The 24,913-nt window shown below is 34.6% G+C and overlaps 1 protein-coding gene across 10 annotated transcripts in view; it reads right to left on the bottom strand.

The window, feature by feature from the left end:
• Positions 1–24,913, bottom strand: part of SLC4A10 (solute carrier family 4 member 10) — a 320,600-nt gene that overhangs the window by 3,201 nt on the left and 292,486 nt on the right. For 9 of the 10 annotated variants that reach the window (XM_056110433.1, XM_056110436.1, XM_056110435.1 and 6 more), the window contains 6 exons: positions 24,589–24,840; positions 23,152–23,220; positions 16,658–16,831; positions 15,635–15,757; positions 7,636–7,703; positions 4,701–4,817 (listed from right to left, as the gene is read on the bottom strand). In XM_056110433.1, coding sequence (XP_055966408.1) covers positions 4,701–4,817; positions 7,636–7,703; positions 15,635–15,757; positions 16,658–16,831; positions 23,152–23,220; positions 24,589–24,840 — 803 coding nt within the window. Of the gene's footprint in view, positions 1–3,805; positions 3,845–4,700; positions 4,818–7,635; positions 7,704–15,634; positions 15,758–16,657; positions 16,832–23,151; positions 23,221–24,588; positions 24,841–24,913 lie in introns of all 10 variants that reach the window. The other variant, XM_056110430.1, reaches the window with a different exon arrangement.

The raw sequence follows: 24,913 nt of genomic DNA, 5'->3' as shown, positions 1-24,913 counted from the left end.
TTTTTAAATTGTTTTTCCTCCAATTCAAGCTAGAAACAGCCCTTCTCAGTTGTCACCACCACCCGGCACCATCAGGTAAGAAGTGCCGGAGCTTCTGCCATCTGTGGCACGCTGCCAGCGCTGCGAGCTGGTGTGAGCGAGTGTCTGTGGCACCCGGGTTTGTGCCTGCCACACTTCTCAGCACACACCACTTACAGGTCAGAGCAGCACAACTTTTTTTCCCCTTTTCTTTTCTCCTTCTATGAGAAGAGATGACAGTGTGCACATGATGTGTTGAGCGTCTTAACTCTGTATTTTTAACTCCTCTATCTGTATGACTCACTTTCTTCTACTTTAAGTTCCTTTCAGATGACAAGTGCTTGCTACCCTACTTTCAAAATTAACTTTTCTTAGCCCCTACCTGGCTCTCCTTCTCTTCTGTCAAACAAAGCCAGTGACAAAGGGCTACATGTGATGGGAGAAAACTCTGAACTGGGAGTAAAGAGATTATGTTCAATTCTCAAATGTGAAGGAGCCCGAAGACCCCTACTAGTTATTTACTCCCCTTGGAACTTGGTTTCCTTATTTGCAAACTACTTTTGGCTAGATGGTCTCTAAGTTCTCTTGCAGCTCAGCTCTGAGAATTCTGAAGTGCTTAATTCCAATTTCAATGCATCTTCTGAAAGATAGAATACAGTTGTGTTTCACTTAATGTCAGATACGCCTTGTGATAAATATGTTGCCAGGAAATTTTGTTGTGTGAATGTCACTGCCTTCACTTATGTATACTTGAGGGGTATAAACAACTATATACCTGGGCTGTATATAATTAAAACCACTGTCTTAAATGTGGTTTTTTCCTTGACCAAAATGTTGTTATGTCACAGAAGTCTGACTAAGATGCCATCTGTAGGAAATTGTGGGCAAAGAGACATACTGGTCTCTATATATGCACAATTTCTTTATGCACAGTACTCTTTTCTCTACAACCTGTTGATGAATGAGCAAATTCCCAAGGCCATTGTTAGAAATCAAACACTAAAAATACAATTAGAATATTAAATGGATTCATAGATTGGCTAACTCCTTACATTCTACTTTGGTCATACTGGATATTTGTTTATAAAACTGTAATTGGTTAAATGTCCGGATACTGCACTTTTTTAAAAAAGTGGTTTAGGTATAACATTATATTTCAACAAACTATGAAGGAGAAAAAGTGTAACTGAAGACTTTTATGAAAAATATTATAAATATAAATATTTGTACTGTATGCATATTAATTTCTTAATCCTATTGCATAACTTTATTTCAATTTGAAACTAACTCTAACAATTATATTCATTTATTCAATGAATCTATATATTGCTATTATAATAACTACATTGCAAGTAAATGTGTCAGATACTCTGCAGAGAACTATGGATACAAGATGGATAAGACAATTACTCCACCCTTAAAAAGTGATAATCTAAAAGATAAGGAAGCAGTATTTCAAAGAGAAAGCAAACAGTAGCCCATTTCCTTCATGCTTCTAAACATCTATGAAACTTAAAATTTTAAGTAACACTGAAACAGTTATTAGGAGCAACATTTACTAAGCAGTCATAAGCGTGCCAGGCTTAGGGAATCAGAACAAAGAAGAATTGAGAGTAGAGGAAGGTGGTAGTAACTGGGCTGGAGGGAAGCAGCGAGTGCCATCCTAGAGCCTTTCCTTTGTCACAAGGTGAAACCAACATTCATCCTCTAGCTTTGCCAAGCACCTGCCCAAGGAACGTTGATCTCAGGTATTAGTTTATAAAGAAGAGCAATTATTCATTTATTCTGAAACCTATTTCCACAAATCCATTCAATAAGCTTCAGAGGAACTTGCCACATGTATGTATAGCTCTGTTGAACTAGGATCAAAATTAGACATCCCACAGATGGGGTGGAATTTGCAATTAGCTCTTGGATCCTCTTTCTGTTAAGCTGGATAAAAAGAATTTTGAAAACAAAAGAATGAAATATTGATAATATCAATGCTACTTCAAACGCTATTAAGAAAAGTTTCCTATCCAGTCTTCTCTGATAGGCACAGAGGAGATTCTGTGCAAGGGACTGAATGAAAGCAACTAGGGGTGGGGTTGAATATCCTCCCACGGATATTCCATAAAGTACAAGTTTTTCATAGTTCCTGATAATCCTTTAAAGTCTTGAACTAACATGTAGATAAAGGAGTGACTTTGGGAGAGGATGGATGTTATTTGTATTAATGGTTTAGGGATTTGTGTAAGCTACACCCTTTATGTATTTCTACAATTATGAAGCTGAAATAATGCTACCAATAATTTGAAGAAAGCTGGGTAAATGTTCATTGCTCAGTAGTCTGAACCCCAGGTTATTAAAAATTATATTCAAAATATAAAAAACAATTATATTCATAAAAATATCCTATTTAAAATTGTACATGCTTAAGGCACAGGATGTTATCCTCAAAAGTTTATCATTCTGGGAAGTATTCTAGACACTTAAAAAAATAACTAGGATTTTCTGGCAAAAAAGCATCATACATTTATTATTTGCTCTAAGGAGTACCTAAAATATCTTGACATAATTTTTTTTCTTGAACCAAAGTAAAACAGAGGAAGAGTTTGGACTATGTATCATATAGAACTAGACATAGAACTTATAAGAATAAAAACCATCTACTAGCTTAAGTATCTCAAACTCTCCACATATTTCCCATAACAGAGTTTTATTTTGATCTCCTACATCTGAGGTTTAATTTTTGAAAAATCAGAGAAATGTAATATTTTTAATATAAAAGAGACTATAGAAGCACATATTTCAAAGAATTTGAGAAATCAGTATCTTCATATCTTATTTTTTTTTCAAGATTCCCAACAAATCTGAATTACTGTATTGATGACTACCACACTGAACTAAGAACCTTTGGAAAAGGAAGATAAAAGAAAGACTTAGAATAAAATCCTATTTTTGCTTGGAGCTAGTAAAGAAATAAAAGAAGACTTTAAAGTCTTATTTTAAGATAGAAAACACCAACAAAGACATTGAAAGAAAGAGCCTATTGTATTATTATATTAGCTTCCTTTCCTTCCTTTGGCTGAAGAGTATATGCTAGTGTTGGAAGTAGGAGAGTGGGGGTAGAGATACAGAGAGAGAGAAAGAAAGAGAAAGAGATAGAGAAAGAGAGAGTGAGAGGGAGGGAGGGAAGGAGGGAGGGAGGAAGATCTCACAACAGAGACAGAAACAGAGAGAGACTAATCCTTAGCCTTTCCTGGGTGAAGCAACACATCCACTGTTTGGGATAGAGATGACACTGAAGCAACATGCCATTTTGGGGGGACAAAAACCAGCAACAAGAGAGAGATTTTTCTGAAGCTAAAGTATCCTACTTTTCTAGCCCATTTTCTTGAATATTTCTCATGAAGTCAGATAACACTTACAGGTTTGGAAGCATGGAAGAATATAAATGGAAGCTCCCAACTTTGCAGTTTCTTCATTAAAAAGATACATTCTCTTTCCAATATAGAAATTTGATGTCATTACTAAATAAAGTTCTGGAGATCTGTTGATTTTATGTATGATTCATTTGTAAAAGTCATGTGAGGAAAAGGTTTACTCAATTTTCAAACCCTCTTAAACAGCTGAGTAGTTATAGAAACACCATAAACAGTCTGGTGGTGGATCTGAGCCAAGACTCTCCATGCCTTTTGCCTCCCCAAAACTCAAACAGAGAACATAGGCTGACCAGGTTTCTAGAAGACACCATTTAACAGAGGGAAATGCAACCAAGGAATAGATTTGAGGGAGTGGGTCTTACCTTTGGGAAAGCAGCTTCTAGAGTGATTAGGAAGGGGAGCTTATGGCAAAAAATGTAATATAAAAATTAAGTAGAAAAAGTTAATTTTAGGTCATGAAAATAAAGAAAATTTATCATTATACACTGTTCCAAATCCCTCAATCACTCTTTAGTAAGAAGAAATATTAGCATTCACATAGAGATTTTTCTTCAGATCATAATCTACGAAGACTGGATGGTAAGAACTCTTCATAAATTCAAAAAAAATCAGTTGGTGCTGAAATGCTTTAATTCATGAATTTCTGTAGTGACACTTGGAAATTACGGAAACATTCTTTCCCCAGCATGCATTTGAAACAATCATCCTCAGCTACAGGAGTTGTTTAAAATGTTTGCATGCAGAGAATAAGAATTACTAGAAATTTTTAGAGCTAAAATGTTTGGGGGTAAGGAGCTTAGGGACTATTTCAAGGGTTCAGAATAATGGATTGGAAATGTATCATAAAACATCATTGCATGTGACATTAAAAAGTGCAATGGGAAAATGTAAAATTGCTCATACATTTAAGAGGGTGTTGGGAAATGGGTTAAAAAGGTAAAATTGGTAAAAGGGAAAGCAAAAAAAAAAACTACTTAAAAGAGCAGGACAAAATAAATGTTCAAAACTGCTGTGCATCGAGACTCATTTATAGCACCATTTCTCCCCACTTACAGAGTTTGGGAGTAAGCTTTTAGTTTGCTGGGAAAATGTTGAAAATACAACAGATATGATCATCACAATTACTATTCACTTTCAAAAGAATTTTCTGAGGTATTTAAAATACATATTCATTTGGATCTAATATTCTTTGCTAATAAATGCATGTCCTAAAATGACTCAGATTAGTATAAATTCATATCATTTTAGAATTCAAACCTTTTAGAAGGAAAGCTTGACTCCTTATCTTTTGAGTTATCAGCAGTAATCAGAAGGTTCCTCCACAAGGCAGTCTTTGACATTTCATCAGAAATATTGATTACAGATGGATCATCTCTAGATAGGAGTTTACCAAAAATGAAATGAAAAACATTAAATGAGTAACAATTATCTAGTTATAGAAACTAAAATAAAGACCATCTTGTTTCTTTGTACAGTACTTTTGATCATTAAAAATTGAGAAGCAGAGACCGGAGAGATAGCACAGCAAGTGGGGCGTTTGCCTTGCACATGACCGACCGGGTTCAATTCCCAGCATCCCACATGGTTCCCCGAGCACTGCCAGGAGTAATTCCTGAGTGTGGAGACAGGAGTAACCCATGAGCATTGCTGGGTGCGACACAAAAAGAAAAAAAGAGAGAAGCAATGGATAGTTCCCTTAGTTACAGTAAAATAATCTGTGAGAAAAGAAAATCTAATCGAAAGATTCTACTGATAAAGAAACTGATTTTGACTACAGTCTTCCTGACTCATTTCAAATGACAGATACAAGATTCTGTGTTTGCAGTCTCTTGCACGTAAGAGTCTCAAAGTATTGAAGATCACTTTCCTTGTCAGATTACACAATATATCCCAAGCAGTGGTCAATACAAGTAGAGGGTCTGTAATACCCTCACTCTCGAGTCTCATGAGCTGTTTCTTCCTTTTCAGCTATAATATAGAGGCCTTCTAAATCTTCTGGAAAATGTAGGCTACCTTTGGGGACTTTTCCTTACTCTTCTGTCTTCCTCTAATGTGCTTTATAAGGGTCATTTCTTTTATTAAAATGACATCTGATACTAGTCTTTGCTAACTATTAAAATGTCAATTTCCATCCCTCATATGACCCTCATATCTCTTTTTTGTTCTTGTTGCATTTTTTCCTTTTGGAGGTGCTATATATATGTGTGTGTACACATATTTATATATTTATATTGTTTTCTTAGTTATTTCCTATCTCCCCTTACCTCCATTCATTTGAACGAGTTTCATTTGGACAAAGATTCTTGACCATTGTCCATTCCTATTGTCCCAAGACCTAGACAGAGACTAGCAGACAGAGTCTAGAAGATATTTGTTGAACAAATGAGTGTAGTCTATAAGCATATTTTAAAGATCTTCTCAAAAGGTTGGGGTGGAAAAAGGGCAGGTACAGTAGCCTGCAATATTAGAATATATGTTATACTGGGAGCTTTCTTCATGTTTTAAAGTGGTACCAACTAAGGTAACATTCAGATTACTTCAAAACAGTTTCGGGGCTAGAAACACAAACAGCAGCAGAGACAAATTACAGGTTACCAAGGAAATTTCCATCAAATGAGAAAGCAACACTCATTATGTGGAAAACTGCTAGAAAACTCATTATGTTATACAGAAATCCTACACTGATGTTACACGATCATCATTGTTGTTCATAAGAGGACAACAATGTCAACTCTTTAGTCTTAGTAAAACTACAAATCTGGAGCAAAACCATTAGGGTCACAGTCTCCCACCCTGTCCCATCTAGACTTGCCATCGTTATTCCCTTTAATCTATCTCAACTTTGCTTTATATGGAATACAGATATTTCGTAATATTGGGTAACAAAGAATCTTGTAACAAAAGTATTTAGAAATTGCTGATTAAACAAAGTTAAACTTAAAAAACATATAGTACTATTTATATTATTCAACATACTGATGCACAATGAATCTCTAAACTGGAGTGCAGTAAGGGACATTTCAATTTATTTATCCCTGAATCTTTTTGGAAAGGGTAACACATAAGACTAGATCTGTACAGAAAACACATGTGAATGTACTTATTCAAGTAAAATTTAACATGACCTTAAAACCACATGTTGTTTTTTAAAAAGCATTTATACTGCACTCACTCTTAGGTTATAGTTTTCAAATATTAGAAATATTATGTTATATTCATTGATAAGTTTCTCTCTTATTTTGTTTTTAACACCATAACAAATGCCCTCAGGGAAAAAAATCTTCTCAAGTCTTTCTCTGCTATTTTACTGATCATACCTTAAATTATTTATAAGGACTTTAATATACTTCAATACTTCAATATTATATATATAATTCAATACATATAATTTCAGTCACATACTTAATTTTTTCTATCTTTTAGAGAGTTTTAATACTTTTAGGAATTTTTTTATTATGTCTCTGTGCATTAAAAATTGTGTATTTTCCAGCGCTACATAGGTAGCTTTTAAAATGAGTAGCATAAATGAATTCTTCAATTCAGGAAATAAACAACCTCTTTGGAGTGCCCTTTTTCTTATTGGTAGATTCCTAAGTTTAGATATTTATCAATTTATCACCTAAGTTCATTTATACTAGAATTGAATTTGACATATCCTCAGTTACTACCTTATTTCATATATAAATATATGTATACATTTATTTATAGGACACTCCCAGTCAGATACAAGTTAATCTATGATGCTATTTTTGTTTTACTCCTGGCTGTGTGCTCAGGGATCATTTATGGCAATGCTCGGGGGACTGTATATGGTGCTGATCGAACTCAGGTTGTCTGCATGCCAGGCAAGTACCCTACCCGCTGTATTATCTCCCTGACCCTTGATTGCTATTTTTAGATGATATAAAAGGTCGCTTTCGTAAAAAATATAGAAATAAAAGACTTCAGACAATAGCTCCCTTCCTTTATTCATTTAAAACTACTTAGCCGTAGTCACATAATAATTAGTGACAGAACTTAGAAATGGAATAGTGTAACCTAATTGATCATTTCAGGTCTTTCAGCTCTAACTCAACTACAGTAAAAAAATAAAAACCTCTGTAGGAATCTTTTCAGTGCAACTCTTATGTAGCATTTATAACAACACATTCCAGTACTCAAATTGGTACATATTTTCACATTTATGTCTTACCGATAATGCCCTTCCAGTGGAAGCTGTACTGTGCCCTCCTCTTCCATAGCTAGCATGCTTTGTTCTTCCTAGAAAGACAAATATAAAATATATAAAGTGAACCTGATGAATCTCCATTTAACATTAAAGAAGAAACACAGATTAATGTTTCACTATCTCATTAACCTCAGGACCTTCCACTTTGTTTGTATTTATTAATGCTATCACAGGTCCTTTCAATAAAGCATCAGCTACCAAGAACAGAAGTAATTAATGAGACTCTTATTACCACAAAGTAATCTAAATGTTAACAACCATCTCCTTCATGTCACTCAATATAAAACATGATGAATTTCCAAGCAAAAATTTATCTAATTTTTACAAGAACTAAACTTTAGGTAATGTAATAGGTTTCGTCGTTATAAAGTTGAAAGTACACATTCCCAGGTCCTCAGTCTAGAGCAATGGTTCTAAAACTGTAGTTTATACAGGAATCATCTGCAGTGTTAGTATGAATTACAAATTGTTGGGATGGTGAGAAATCACAAGAGGTAATGCACTTGTCTTACACATGAATGATCCTGTTTCAAATACCCAGTACCACATATGGTTCCTCAAGTACCTCCAGGATCATTCCTGAGCACAGAGCCATAATCCCACCTTCATCCTTCCAAACTGCAAATAGTTGAATGCATTTCTAGAGATATCTGATTCAATGAATCAGAGAAGGAGTCCCATATGTAAGTCTGAGAAGAGAGAGCTGCAATTCTCAGGTGATGCCAATTATACTGACTTGCACATCACTACTTAATTTTTGTTTTGTTTAGTTTGGGGACTCCACCTGACAGTGCCTCAGATCTTGTTCCTGGCTCAGTATTCAGGTATCACTCCAGGTGGGATTCAGGGCACTATATGGGGTGCTGGGGATTGAATCCAGGTTGGTCACCTACAAGGCAAGCATCTTGTTCATTGTACTATCTCTTCAGCCCTGAGTTCACCACTTTAGAGTCTTGCCAAGACAAAATAATGCTCAGGCCCAATCCTGGAAGAGCCTCAGAGACCAAACTTAGTGCTGAGGACAAATTCAAATTTCCTGCATGCAAACAGAGACCCAGCCCTTTGAGGTAATTTCCCAGCTTCTGTTGTAGTTTATGGTTAACTGGAAATAAGATGTCATGAAGTTGGGTAGAACGATCTAACCTTAAAAAAGTAAAACTTTAAGTGACTAAAGAATAACATTTCCCCTCATGCTTAAACCTAAGGCTTAAGATTCAATCTTAATAGTCAGAAATTAGACCAAAGCTTTGGGAGCAATTCTGTTTTTCCTCCGGATGATTTTCCACTTTTCTCTCAAATTGCTTTCAATAATTATTTTGCACTCTGTGGCTTGTTAGCATGTGTGGGCTTTATACTAGTCATAATTCTATCCAAACAAAAACTCATCACCTCTAAAGATAGCATTTCCAAGCCATGCTTATCTGAAGAGAAGGGTGGCAGAGCAGCCGCTGCCTTCAGTGCCAGAAGGAAGCTGGGTGGGCCCTGGAGCCTGGGGAATGGAGGGCCGGCTGCAACCCAGGCAGCACTAAGACAAGCCAAAATCTGAGACTTCCTGGGGAGAATCAGTGAAACAAGGGTATAGCCATCATGACAAACACAGTCTAGTTTATCTCAATCATACAGAAAAAAAAATGTGACCATAAAACTAACTGGGTGATCATCACTGTGTAAGTCAGAAATATCTTAAAATGAGTTCCATGCCACACTTCATTTATCCAAGGTACACAGAGTTCTACAACATGGTAAAAATGTCCAAAGGCTGATGTTTAAAGTTTGTTTAGCCAAGAATGCTTAAGAAATTTTGCATATTTAAATGAAGAAATATTTATACTGATTTAAATATTGTGTTTTAATTTGTATAGTTAAAGCATTTTTCAGGTACTAAAGAAGTGAAAAACAATTAATGGTATAGTTTTTAAAAGACAGAAAAATCCAGACTGGGTTGTGACTCAGTGGTGTATATTTGATTCCCTGGCTTCAGCTTCAAGTCACATACAAAAAAATTTAAAGTCAGGAAAATAGAGGTTTGAAAAACTAATCTATTCAACAGTGCTCAGTGAATGTATGCTGCATACTGGGTACATAGTGAATAAGAATAATCCAGAATCTATTCATTAATCCTCTCAATAAATATGTATTAAACATGACCTACACGATAGTCTTCTAGGTTCATGGGAAATACTAATGAAATTAACAACATAACCCTTACTCTCAGAAGACTACAAAGATCTCATAAAAACATACAGAAACAGCAGAATCAGTGTTATATGATCGTTTGGTTACCGAAAGGAAGAAACTCTAATGGGAAGAAAACAGTGGGCCAAAAATAAAAGGTGAGGTGGGGGAAAATGATTCCATAACAAAGAAAAAGTAGCCCAGCTAGATCCAAAATCTAACTGAATAAACATGGAAAATAAAATTTGAGCCAAGTTATACTGCATGGAGTGCCATATATTTGCATCATGAATATGAACTGTACTTTGTTATCACATAAAAATACAACTTGAATATTAATAAACCTAGAAAATATCCTGCCTTAATGAAATAAGAAGCAACTTTCACTAACTCCATTCCGCAGGTAAAGTTTTACCACATAGTAGCTCTTGAATAGCTCAAATACCAACAGCTGAGAATCAATATTCACAAAAAATGCTCAGACTATTAGAGACAAAATATTAATTCATTTTAGGATTCATAGGTCCTAAGAAATGGGAGGGGCTTAAAAGGTCAGTTTTGACCCTCAGTTGCATCCAATAGGAAAACAAAGTTAACAGAACATAGTTAGAATCTATTTACTTCCATAATTACTAAGACATTTTTAATAGGTAATGCTGTAAACATTACATATATACACATATCATAATGCAAAATAAAATGTTTTATTTTAGGTAATCCTAAAATTTATAATATGTGGGCTGGAGCAATAGTACAGTGGGTGGCAGTTGTCTTCCACAGTGCTGACCCGACTTTGATTCCAAGCACTTCATATGGTCACCCAAGCCCACCAGGAGTGATCCCTAAGTGCAGAGCCAACAGTAAGACCTGAGCACTCCCAAGTGTGGCCCAAAAGCAAACAAAATAATTACAATATATGGAAAATCCAAGACATAGGGATGTGTAGTACATATGGAATTCTTATAAATAAATGGCCAACAAGATTTAATTAAATTATTATAAAATTTAAAAATTCTAAGAGTATTATTGGGTCTAGGAGACTTTATTCTGGAGATATAAGTTCTAAGGGATTTTAGAAAAGATTTATCTCTAATTTTAATATCCATCAGTAATAACTGGAGAGCTTGTTGATTCATATTTCCAGCCCAGTCCCTAAATTATTATTTGATTCATTAGGTTTGGAGTGATGTCCAAGAATTTGCACATATATTACATTTCAAGGTGTTGACTGATGCAACCAAAGTGCTGAGACTATACTTTGAAAATCTGAAGAAAATGAGAATGCTGACTTCACCTAAAGTTTTAATTAGAAATAATATTTGTGTGACAATAGGCCATGCTTTCTGAATCCAAAAATCAATTCTGACCTTTCTTAGGAGTAAGAAATACGATGTAACTTGTTTAATTGCACTCATTTTCCAATTACCACTGCTCCTTAACCTTTCTCATGGTCCTATTTTAGAAGCTCAGAAGTCCCACTTGTCCCTTTCTGTTTACTTCTATAGCACATAGGTTAGAGTGAACCACTATAAACCAAGATCAGTCAATAACATGATCACTGCTCACAGTTGAATTTCCAGAATTTATTTAACATTAACCATCTTCTTCCACACTCAGGAGCAAACATTCTGCCAGGGCTTTTGGTTTTAATAGCAGTCCTTTTGTCAAATGTGTTCAATGTCCTCAAGAATATTTAAGTAGAAAAGAAGGCATGTTGGTACTCTGAGCACATTTGGACATCCAGAATTTGATTCTGCAGTCTTCCCTTTACACAGAGCAATGTGCAAAATGTCAGGGTTCCAATATTCATTTCTATCCTGATTATAATCCTTTCTTTCTAAAAACTGAAGCATATGCATATGCATATGCATGAAGTACATGAAAATTTGGAACAGAAGCTCTGCGACCTTGGACTGGCCTGTGTAGCTATTTATTCTGCTTAACTCATTATTGAATTTTAAGGTCAAACTAATGTTTTCTCAATGCCATAAGATCAGAAGTGGGCTACTGATAGGAAAACCCTGGTGGATAATAGTACAAGCTTGTAACTATCATCAAAGGGACAAGAGGTGAACCTACTTTAAATTCAAGTTTCAGGGAGCTGAGACATTTCTGCTATTTACTATTTTTTCCAGATCACAATCAGAATTACTCAACTAATTTGCGCAGTTGAGGAAATTCAACATTTCTGGAGCACTCATTCAGTTCTTATGAACTTAATTGTCCTACTGTATTGCACAATCTCTTGCAAGGCTAGGCCTTACTCTAGAGGTCACAGTAAGATGATCACATCCTTCTGCAGAGCTTGCCCTCAAAAAAATGAAAAACTGATATCTGGATGACCAGGTAGACAATGAACCAAAATTTATGCTTTAGTCTAATACTTCTTAAAACTTTCTGCTCTCTACAGTAATAGTATTCTTCATAGTAACATCGAGTTTTAAAGTGAACATCTTTAAGCTTCAGTTTTTCTCTTCAGTTGTCAAATGAGTTCTCTTCCTTTTCACTGTCTAGAACTATATTTTAATGTTAAATCATAGATAATTTTCAATGTATTACTATTTTCCTTGTTTCCCTACATACATTGAAGATCATACGAAAGTACCATCATATCAATCTATTTGAGATTTAAAGACCTGTGAACTTTCCCAGTTATCCTATTAGTGTATTTACTCTTACTGTTTTCTTAATCTCCTACCTGAAAAACATTGCTGTAAATTTATCTCAATACATCCTTATTTTTATATCCTTTTGAAAACATGTTTTAGTAAATTTAGTAGTATTTAATTGCTAGAAAAATATCTTCATAATTATAAAATAGTGACACCCAATAGAGTGGGGGTGACTCTATAATGTAAAGGGGTTAGAAGTTCATTACACAAGTCTCTATCTGAGATAAACAAATTTCAGAATGGACATATGGCACACCTACCTTTAAGTACATACAATACTCAGCTATAAGTGCTTACGGGCAATATAGATGCTGTTAAATATATGACTACTACTAAATGTTTCTCTCCTATTTCACAGACATGTATAAAAAAAACCTGAGATTTTCTTTGAGTGATAAAAGGAAAAATATTAAGCATAATATATCATACAATCAAATTAGTTTTTAATTTTCAAAGTTCTGAAAGGACAAGAAATTTTTATTGCATGGTATGCCTGAAGAAGAAAACTGTAGAAGGGGTAATTATATAGCTGGAGCTGTTGCTAGCTTATTTGTACAGAAATAAAATAAAGATATTAGACAGGAAATCAAAGCAGGAAAATGAGGCAATAATACATTTTTAAGTAAATGTGTTAGTATACATAATAGTATTTTTATTATCAGAAAAAGTGAGAAGCTCATGACCAATGAATTTTTCACTTAAAATTATCTTGTTTGGAATTCAAACCTTCTTGTAAAATATTTTCAACATGGAAATTTTAATTATGTCAAGTGTAAATAATTCAAGGTTTCAGAATTTCCATATTCTGATACCTATGTTATCTACATTTGCATTTAATGCATACCTAATCCTTTCATATCCTTCTTTAATAGTATCTCAGAAAGAGTAAATCTTTCCTAATGTCACAAAACATAAATAAGAAACACAAAAATCGCAGAGATCCCGGCCGGCAGAGGATCTGACCCTCCCAAGAAGACACCCTTTCCCCCACCCCCACCGGTGAATAAAGAGCTTTGATCCTAAAAAAAAAAAAAAAAAAAAAAGAAACACAAAAATCTCTAGCTAAAGCATAGGAAAATCTTTCACTATCACTTTTAGAAAAACAGAAATAAAGATGTCTATTATATGGTATTATAAAGATATATTAATATTGCTAGAATTCTGATCACAAGTATACCTACTATGATATTTAGTAAAAGTGAAATTTTCATAAAGAATATATAAGATACATCATCGTGATCAATCTCTAAATCACTGTACCCATTCTCAGTAATGGAACACCATTGAAAACTAAAGAAACTACAGATGGCACGCATTATATAGTCAGTCATACTGGTAGAGGTAAAGTAAAGGTAAAGGTAAAGGCCCTCCCGTTGATCATCGATTTGCTCGAGCGGGTCCAGTAACGTCTCCATTGGAGACTTTGTTGTTACTGTGTCTGGCATATCAAATACTCTCGGTAGCTTGCCGGGCTCTCCGAGAGGGGCGGAGGAATCGAACTCGGGTCGGCCATGTTGGCTGCATGCAAGGCGAACGCCCTACCCGCTGTGCTATTGCTCCAGCCCTAGAGGTATTGGAACAGAAATTACATTCACTATATCTCATAATCTCAGGGCATAATCTGCCATTACCTAGTAACTGACTAAATTCTAAATTCAAAGAAATGTTCGTAAATAAATTCCACAGAGGAGAGAGGAATACATCTATGGTTTGAGAAAATAAACTAAGGTAAGAAACTAAAATTTATGGCTCATCTTGTGAAAAAAGGAAAAGTTGAAAATATACTGAACAATTCTATCAACTACTTTCTTCCCTACCCATAATTTTTATTAGAATGGAAAATTTTTTCTTATGTTTTATAGTCTGGTTTTCTTGTGGTTTAAAGAACTCATTCTAAATAACTTACTTGACATTTTTTCATTAAATATTCATAGTTTTTATACACTAAAAGCAATATGATTAATAGATTTCAAAATAGACCCAGATTTACACACAAAGTCAAAACTCTAAAAATTTATTGTTTTAACATATAAGACAATAGGATAAATGAGTAGTCTGTAAAATCACCACAGTTTCATAAACGATAGTTGATAGTCAGCAATCTTAAATCACTTCAAAAGCAAATCAGATCAATCTGTGTTCTGCTAAAGCATTTCACCTCTTACAATAACTATTTTTTCCTATTGTTAGAATTAGAATCTTATATTTAAAACTTTATTCTCTAGAAAATATCAATAATAATACCTTTTCTTATATAGTCAACTAAAATCAATAATAATACCTTTTCTTATATAGTCAACTAAAAATCAATCATTGCATGACCATAATTTGTAAACAGCTAACTATCAGCTAGTATCTATCATGCACAGGGAAGAAATTTTAAAACATATACTTAGGATGATAATGAAATATAAAGTATCTGCATATTTTTCTTTTTTTCTTTTTTTCTTTTTGGGCAACATCTGGCAATGCTTAGGGGTTACTCTGGGCTCTACACTCAGGAATTACTCCTGATGGTGTTCAGAGGACCACATTCAATGCAGGGATCAAACCTAGGTCAGCTGTGTGCAAGGCAAGTGCCCTATCCACTTACTATCTCTCCAGCCCCTTGCATTTTTCCCTATGCTTTAGTACTTACATAACTTCTGTGTTTTCTCTATTAAAGTTCCAAATTTATTACTTTAAACATTATCTTCCAAAGAAATCTTCATACGAATATTAGTGTAACTAGCCAATAATAAATGATCACTTGATCATTTGATATCCCGTTACTCATCTATTTGCTTGAGCGGGTGCCAGTAAAATCTTCATTTGTTCCTGTCGCATGCTACTGTAGCCCAATGGCATCTGCTCGCTACAGGAACATGAAGAGCCTCAAATCGTTTGTTCATATGCTCGGGCTGAGTCTCACGGGGGGGGGGGGGGGGGGGGGGGGGGGGGGGGGGCCGGGGCGGACTGTCCCCAGTGCGCCCTGGGCGGGTCGCGCCGTCGGGTCTAGGGGGGTTTCCGAGGCCATGCCGCCACCGAGCAATAATAAATGTGATTTATTTTTGCAAAGAGTTATTAATGCTCTTTTTACATTTTTCTTTACAGATCATGATTTTCCTTTGACTTACTTCTTTTTCAGCATCTTCTAGTTTCTTTTTCTTGCTTTCAGGCATTAAGTCATCCAACCAGCTGAGTTCCCGTTTGGTAAACAAAAAATCCATCAACTTTCTTACAAATACCAGAGCTAACACCTGCAGAAAATAATAAAATAATAAAATAAAACGGGGAAAGAATAAGTAGGAGAGGAGACTGTTGATTTTAAAATAGAAACAAGCTATTTTCAAATAGAGCTTCCTTTAAAGTGTAATTTGAAGATATTTATATACACACATGTATATAAAAGATATTGTATTGACTGTACATTTTCTTCTTCATTTCTTCTTCTCACAAAGTCTCCAGTATAATGATTATGTCTTTCCATTTTCTTTTAGTAAGATTTGTTTTTTTGTTTCACACCTAGCAGAGCTCAGAACCCAGTTACTCCTTGCTCTACACTGAGGGATCACTCTTGATGGGGCTTTGGGACCACATGGGATGCTGGACAAAGAACACAGGTGGGCCACATGTCCGCCTCTTTACTATCTCTCCAGCATGCTTTGACCCACAAAAAGTCATTAAAAAAAGTTTTCCCAAAAAAGCCAAGTATAAATCATATTTGACTTTCCTTAAGTAGATATAGCTAATAGATTGCATTATTAATGATTTCAACCATTCTTCTCTGTTCATAATACATATAAATTATTTGCAGTCATTCAAATTCACTATAGTTCACAAATATCCAAAATTTGAAATACTTAATGAATTTTAAGTCTCTTTGTTTTATTTACTTATTTTGGTAACTTTTTTTACCCAGCTTCAATTAGTTCAAACCACTGCCAATAATCATAATAATAGAGAAGAAGCTAATGAGACAGTGTAATTCATGTATAATCTCCAACCCTAACTTAGTCACAGTTTTAGTGGATAAAATGTATAAAAGACTTCATATCATTTTTTCAAAAGACTATTGCTCCAATTTTAGCTCATATGTTCCCAAAGGAAGCAAAATATCAGAGAAAGAAAAAATAATAATTGACTGAGAAGTTTCATACCATCATGGGGAAGACAATAGCAGCTCTTGAAACTTTTATTATCCACAAAAGACCTAGACAACTCATCTGAATAACTGTGAAGAGGTGAACTTTTCGAAGTGGTACATGTCTTAAATATATAAAATCTGGTTGATGTTTTGCAGGCATCCAGAAGAGCTTTATTCTATCAAACAACTAAAAGGTAAACAAAGTAAGGTGTTTCATCCAGAAAACAATAAAAAAGAAGACAATTAAATGCATACAATTATTCAAAATATAACATATCTGGATCACCTTCAGTTAAAATCTAGATATCAGGATAATGAAATTGTTATATACACTGAAATTCAATGACTTCTGTTTCATTCACACATATGCTTGAATATGGAGACAGAATGTAACTTGGAAAGGCTTAAAAACATGAAAACCAAAGCTAAATGTTGCTTGAGAGCTTGTTTAGAATTCTAGTCGGGGAGCACAGCTACCTCACACCCTCCACTAGTCTCTCCTGGGGAAAGCCAGTTCTCTTCCAGAAAGAGGTACTTGGAGTAGTATGGGAGGAAAGGGACAGTCAAATCAACCCTGGTAATCAGTGACTCAGTGGGATGATAGATGTCACAGTCAGGTGGCCCCCACATCCTTAATGTTGTTAGTTGCAAAATTATAACCTTGAGAAATAAAACGTAAATCCTCCTCCCCTTTATTGTCACATCTCATTCTATTCCTTTATGCCCCACTTAAGCAGTAAGAGTTTCAATTCTCTGGCTCCCATCCTCTTGTCTCTGAGATATTTCATTCATATCCAGGTTTACATTTTCACATAGATGCTACAGACTCTTAAGCTTGAACACCTATTTCAGCTCTCTTCTCCTGAGTTCCAGACCTAAATCCACAGTAGAGAAGGACGTTTTGACCTAAACTTGACTCTGCTGTTTTGGTCTTGTTAATGTGATACTTTGCAAGGTTGTTGATGCAGCCTTTAAAAACATAAACATGTTAGCTGTAAAGATTTAACTTCGGTAAAATTTTGGTAAAATTCTCCACAGAAAATATTGTTAATTTAATTTCTCTATCAACTTCCTATTCTGCCTTGTCAAATCATTTACATATTTTAAAATGCAGTATAATAAAATAATTTTATCGGCCGAGCCGGGTTTGATTCCTCCGCCTCTCTCGGAGATCCCAGCAAACTACCAAGAGTATCTCGCCCTCATAGCAAAGCCTGGCAAGCTACCCATGACGTATTCAATATGCCAAACACAGTATCAACAAGTCTCACGATGGAGATGTTATTGGGCCCGCTCAAGCAAATTGATGAACAACAGGAGGACCGTGACCATGACCGTGAATAAATTCATTTAAATTTTAGCATAAAGAGTATAATTGTTTTGAGCAAAATAATATTATTATTCTAGATTCAAATTTGACACCATTTTAACAAGTAAAGGAAAAAATTGTTTTGGTTTTTGGGCCACAGTACTCAGGGTTGTTCCTGGCTCTGACTTTAAGGATCATTTCTAGTGGGCTTGGGGAACCATATGTGGTTCCAGAAATCAAACCCAGGTCAGCGCCATAAAAGGTAGCTGCTGTACTATCTCTCCAGCACTCAATCAAAGCAAATATTGTTAATCTGAATTTTTTTGTAATTTAATATAACCATAGTTTAAGTATAATTTTTTGTGTTTTCACAAGAAGTTTAAATATTCAATAATATTTACTCTTCAGCAAATTGTTCTGCTTGTTAGCTTTATTTTATGTTGATCATTTAGTTAGAGCTTTCTCAGGCCAATTTTTGAAGTTTTCAATATATAAAAAAAGGTTGCTGGAAATGTGGAACACATGTCTTGTATGGTTGAGGAACTGGGCTCCAACCTTGACATCGCACCTGCACAAAAATGATTATTTATAAAATGATGAATATATTTACTTTAGTTCTACTTTATTCCACTTAAAATTTCACATCTATAAACCATTTTCAAAGGAGCAATATTAGGTTTTAGTTCTTAGTTAAGGTAGAATAAAATCATTAGCCATTTTGATGAAAATTCTCTAATTTGCTGAGGCACAGACATAAATGGAATTAAATGTTAGAGTACACACATCCTGTTTGATAAAAACCTGCTTTTGAGTGTAATAGGAAGTTCAAACTCATTTTAAAGTCATCTTTCTTCTTTTTTTTCTTGTCTAGTATTTTTTGTTTTCAGTAGTTTATCTAAGGAAAATCATGTAGGTTAGTTTATCCCATGTTGATTCACTTATTCACAGTCATTAAACCTTTCAAATAACATTTACAGAAAATCTTCTGCATAGAGTGTAAGTGTTCTTTTCTGCCTTATCCCTCCCTATGTAATCCACAAATATTTCATGAAGTATTTTTACTTCTTTCACCTGAATATCTCTTAATATTACATGCCATTAAAAATGAATAAAACTTGTTCACAGAGAAGATAGGAATAGGACAAAAATAAATTCTCTGACTTATAAAATATATTTAGTTTCTATAGAACTGATTTTTTTCCAGCCATCATTTTTTTCCATTTGTGAAGCTATGTAATTACATAAGTGTACTTCAGTGTGTGGGTGCTTCACTTGTTATTGACTAAATGGCACCTTTGCTTTGAATTCCAGAAGTGTTGGAAAAAATATAATGTGGCTGTATATCTCAGTACAGAAACAGCATTCCTAAGAACACTGTGATTTTTTTCTGCCATGTTGCACAGTGAGAAGTCTAGATAATAAGTTTCTTAATATTGCCAAACAACCAGGTTATATATATATATACATATATGTGCATATATATGTATGTATATACACACTAAAGTATAATGTAAAAAAATAATTGTCTTCTTGAACTATTAGTATTCCATATATTTTGCATTTGGCTTTTCTCTTATTCTGATACTAACATTCCATTTCTCATTCTGTTTTTCTTTCTAGATTCTACTTTCTGTTCCATTTGTGCTACTTAAAGCTCATTATCCTATTTCTCATGGGTCTATAATAATGTTTTCTTCAATTTTCATTTGAAAGATTCACACCCCAAATAATTGCAAAATTTGACATTCTTGTTTAATTCTAAACCTCATGGATATAAAATCATGCAAGTGGATTAGGGGAAAAATCTGTTGAAACCTATCAAAATGATTTTACTTTGTTTCTTAACTTCTGCTGCTGTATTTATGTGAGCCTGGGGCCTAATAATAAATACTGTTCATTTACGGATGAAATTAGTACTCATAGAACTTTTGCCAAAGGCAAAAAACAACAACAACAAAAATACCAGTAAAACAAATAAACAAAACCTCTTCAGTACTCTTTCCTATATCTTACAAAACTAATTATTTTAAAACACACATGCATGAAATTATAAATAAGCAAATTAAAATAATTTGATTGAAATTAAGATGCATAACACTTATCAAGAACTCTTCCAGATTAATTTTACCCAGTGCCAGGATGAATAAAATCATCCTATCTACTTTAGGTATTCATTGATCTTATAATGACTCCATCTTGAAATTTTGCCTTAGTTCTGAAATCTAGCAATGCCCTAAGATCTATGTGTTTTCTCAGCTGCTTACTCATTCAGAAAGAGTTCTCATTCAATCTGTTCCTCAGTGTTGAGAATTTAGCCAAGATAGCCTCAGTACTGCTGCCTCAGCATATATTTCTTTTACCAGGCTGCCAATCTGGATCTTAAATTGACATTAGTCCTTCACATAAGTGCAGCCTCTAGAGTCTCTGTTAATTGTAATTTTATCGTATGAATTCCCCAAAACTCTATGATCAATAGACTCCCCATCCTTTCCCCTTGTTTTCCTCTTAAATAACTTCCCTCTGAGTCTTAACAAAATTCCACCCTAGGGACCTCAAAGTACTTCAGTCTCAAGACTGAGTGAAAGCATGTCCAGGTCCGGTACCTCTCTCTATTGTCTTAACTTCCCAATTTGGCCCCACAAAATGTGCCAGTTACTTCCACCAGGCAGGTGATAAGCTTCTCTATTTTAATTCCCCTTGATCTGTTACTGAACCACACTTTACCGTTCAGCTTTTTGTACTCCATTTCAAATGTCAATTTGTTTAATATCCAAGTGACTTTCTGTTCATATATCTTTCAAGAAGAATGGGCCTATTTCATTGAAAAAGCAGAAACTTGCATTTTTCTTTTATACAACACAAAAATAAAATATGCAATGAATGGCTTTTTCAAAGCACTATTTTTTTAAAAAAAAAAGGTAAGTGTTGGGTTATGCAAAGCTATAAAATCAAATTATTCAAAAGTTATATTCAAGTAGAAATATGCACTTTTACTAGCACTGCCATAGTTTCCTAGCACTGATATAATAAAATACCACAAGTTGTGGCTTAAAAATAGTAGAAATTTTATTTCTGGTAGCTGTGGAAGCCAGAAGTCTGAAATCAAGGTGTTGACAAGGTCATTTTCTTCTAAAAGTCCTAGGGAAGAAATGTTCTTTGATTGGTTCACCTCCTGGTAGCTCTAAAAGTCCAATCTCTGCCTCCATTGTCATGTGATCTCTTTCCTTTTTCTAATAAGGACCCTTGTCATTGGATTTAGGACTGATTCTAAACCAAGATAAAGCTTAGCTTGAGATAATAAGTTTCATCAGCGAAGGCCCTATTTCCAAATTATTTCATATTCTTAGACTCCAGATAGACATGAATTTGGAGGATACTATCCAATCCAACACGGTATCAGAAGCAGGATTTGACAACAGGCCCTGTAAAGATTTAGAATAGAATTTAGGTGGCTTTGAAATATATCCCAAACTTATTTGCTGTATCTCAAATATCTTTGACAGATGGACTCAAAGTTCCCTACCCTATTGTGCAAGCCGCACATTCTGATTCACCTCTAACAGAAGTACTGGGGTTGACCTTACAGAACAAATCAAAAGGCATCCACTTCCCTCTCCTATTGCTCATTTGGGTGGAAATTAGTTTCCAGGTTATGGAACAACTCATGTGACAAAAAATTGAGGCTTTCTTTGACTAATAAATGTTTAATATAGATTTTAAAAAATTGAGGCTTTCTACCAAGAGGAAGCAATGTCTGTTGCTGTGCAATAAGTCATTCTACACATGCGTCTTCCAACCATATCCAAGCAAACCTTCGGAGCACCTTATACATACATTGTCTGTCAGCCCCCACATATGTTGTCTTGAGCCAGAACCACCTAGTTAATCTGTAAGTTTATGACTCACAGGTAAAGGTAAAGGTAAAGGCCTCCCGTTGTTCATCAATTTGCTCGAGCGGGCCCAGTAACATCTCCATTGGAGACTTTGTTGTTACTGTGTCTGGCATATCGAATACATCACGGGTAGCTTGCCAGGCTCTGCCGTGCGGGCGAGATACTCTCGGTAGCTTGCCGGGCTCTCCGAGAGGGGCGGAGGAATAGAACTCGGGTTGGCCATGTTAGCTGCGTGCAAGGCAAACGCCCTACTGACGTGCTATCGCTCCAGCCCATCGCTTCATTTCATTTCAAAAGTAATTGTCATATAATATATTAAAAAATAATAACAGGAAAATTTTTTCTGCTTTGTTTTATGCCATGAGCTTATTACTTTTATGGTGATTAATTATTACTTCTAAATAAATGTATCACTGTATCACTGTCATTCCTTTGTTCATTGACTTCTAAATAAATGTATCACTGTATCACTGCCATTCCTTTGTTCATTGGAACGATAGCACAGCGGTAGGGCGTTTGCCTTGCACGCAGCCAACATGACTCACAGAAACTTTGAAATTTAAAAATGTTTTAAGCAACTTCATTTTATAATTTATTTTGCAGCAAGAATTTAAACTAATTATTTAAGTAATGTTTGATCAATTAATAAAATTTCCCTATTCTTCGAAATTATCCTATACCTTCATTTCATTTCAAAAGTAATTGTCATATAATATATTAAAAATAATAATAACAGGAAAAATTTTTCTGCTTTGTTTTATGCCATGAGCTTATTACTTTTATGGTGATTAATTATTACTTCTAAATAAATGTATCACTGTATCACTGTCATTCCTTTATTCATTGATTTACTCAAGCAGGTGCCAGTAACGTCTCCATTCATCTCAGTCCTGAGATTTTAGCAGCCTCTCCTTACTCGTCTTTCCTAACAAGTGAAAGCTCTTTCAGGGTCAGGGGAATGAGACCTGTTATTGTTACTATTTTTGGCATATCAAGTATGCCACGGGGAGCTTGCCAAACTCTGCCATGCAGGCGGGATACTCTTGGTAGCTTGCCGGGCTCTCCAAGAGGCATATATATTAATTTCTCTCTATGATTTATTGCCTACTGTCTGAATTCCACCAAATATGGTGTGGTAATTATGGAAAATGGGTAGGAAGTGTTTTATGATGAGTCTTTACATTCATAAACCTGACCACTTTAAAAATATTTATGATGTCATTTTCTTAGCTATCACATGAAAGCATCAATGAACTTTAAGGTATGTTATCACAGATATGCCTGTTTTACTATGTAAATAATTACCTGAATTCCCTTTAGTGATGAAGCACCCATATAAAGAAATACTCCATATAGCACTGGCATGGGAATAAACTGTAAAGACACAATGGAAGAAAGATACACATTATTTTCAAATATAATATCTCGCTATTTTGCTAAAGAAACACAAACATGTACAAAAAAATTTTTCAAGCAGCATAGGACAGAGTCATAAGACATGGGTTCAAATCCCAACTCTTAATACTCCAGCAGTAACATTAAGTTCATTACTGAAGTTATCTCTGCTTTAGTTTCTCAAAATCTAAAATGGGAATTAGGGTTAATAGAGTACTTAATAGGTCAAAACATCTAATTATATATGATAACTAGTAAATAAGAAATATTATGTTGCCATGCCATTTTAGAGAGAAATTTGAATTTTATTTCACAGTGGCAAGATATTTAGATTAAAGGTAAGAAATTGAGTTCACAGCTTAAATCCTACATTATACCAGACATTTGTAAACCAATGAATTATTCAGTTTCCCCCTTTTAATTGGAATAGCTCAACAACATTCTAGTCCTACCATTACATAACATAAATTAATTCTGCATATCTGTTATGTCAATGGTAAATGCAAGAAAACTTGTAAAAATGATTAAGTAGTTCAACTAAAATTTCTAATCATATTTGAACTGTAATTTCAATGTTTATTTAGATGATATACATATTTTGATGTTAGTTGCAACTAACATGACTTATAATTTAAAATACATCACACTCGAAATAAGTGCAAAATTTAAATGGCAAAAAATTACTTTTATAGAATAGTCAAATGGGAAATCTTAGTGAATTTACCTTCAAATAGATTTGATTTTTAATTTTTTTTTGGAGAGGGCCACCCCCCGTTGTGCTCAGGGATCACTCTTGGAGTGCTTGGGGAACCATATAAGGTGCTGGACATTGAACCTGGGTCAGCTGAATGGAAAGCAAACATTCTACCCACTGTACTACTGCTCTGGTACCAGGATTTGATTCTTTTAAATGTGAAAAATTAAGTAGATACAATGCTGATATCCATGTAGTACTGCTAAATTTTTGTATGTGCTTTTGACCATGATGTTGTTTATCTCTGCATCTCTAGCTTACATCAAGTAATACCAATCGCTGACAAGAAAAAAGAAACTTCATTTCATGTAGAACTGCACAATGACTTTTCCCATAACTTGACCTCCATTTCAAAATTAGAAGACTAATTTACACATTAAATTTCAATTTGCAAGACTAAATTTTTATGTTTAAAGATTCTATGATGTAACACGTAATTTTCCTTTGTTAAAAGGTTATATTAATGTGAATAAAAAACTCACCACATGCCATACGATATTTGCAAGTAGATGGTTTATATTCAAAAGAAATAAAAAGGAAATTTTTTAATATAGTCTATCTTGTCTCAAATGTATAAAGGCAGATTTTATTACCTTAAGAATGCTGGTCATAAAGACTGATGAACCCATAAGGATAAAAATCATAAGTCCAGTAACCCTTTGCTCCCGAATGCCAAGAAATTTGGGTTGTTCTCCTGGAGCTGAACATTCTGATTCCAGTTTGAGGCTGTTGACATGAGTAATGGAGAGAACCGTGGCAGCCACAAACCACGGCAGGCCCATGATGGAGCACACACCAAGCATGACCGCCACCATTAATAAATCCAGATGGTACCCACAGCCTTTCTATTGAAAAAGAAAAGAGGATTCTCACAGGATATGGATATAGTATAGAACCAATGACACCACCATGGAACAG

The sequence above is a fragment of the Sorex fumeus genome, unplaced genomic scaffold, assembly GCF_029834395.1.
Source record: "Sorex fumeus unplaced genomic scaffold, SorFum_2.1 ptg000009l, whole genome shotgun sequence".
Taxonomy (NCBI): domain Eukaryota; kingdom Metazoa; phylum Chordata; class Mammalia; order Eulipotyphla; family Soricidae; genus Sorex; species Sorex fumeus.
Note: the sequence above shows the minus strand (reverse complement) of the source record. Positions and strands in the feature narration are given on the sequence as shown.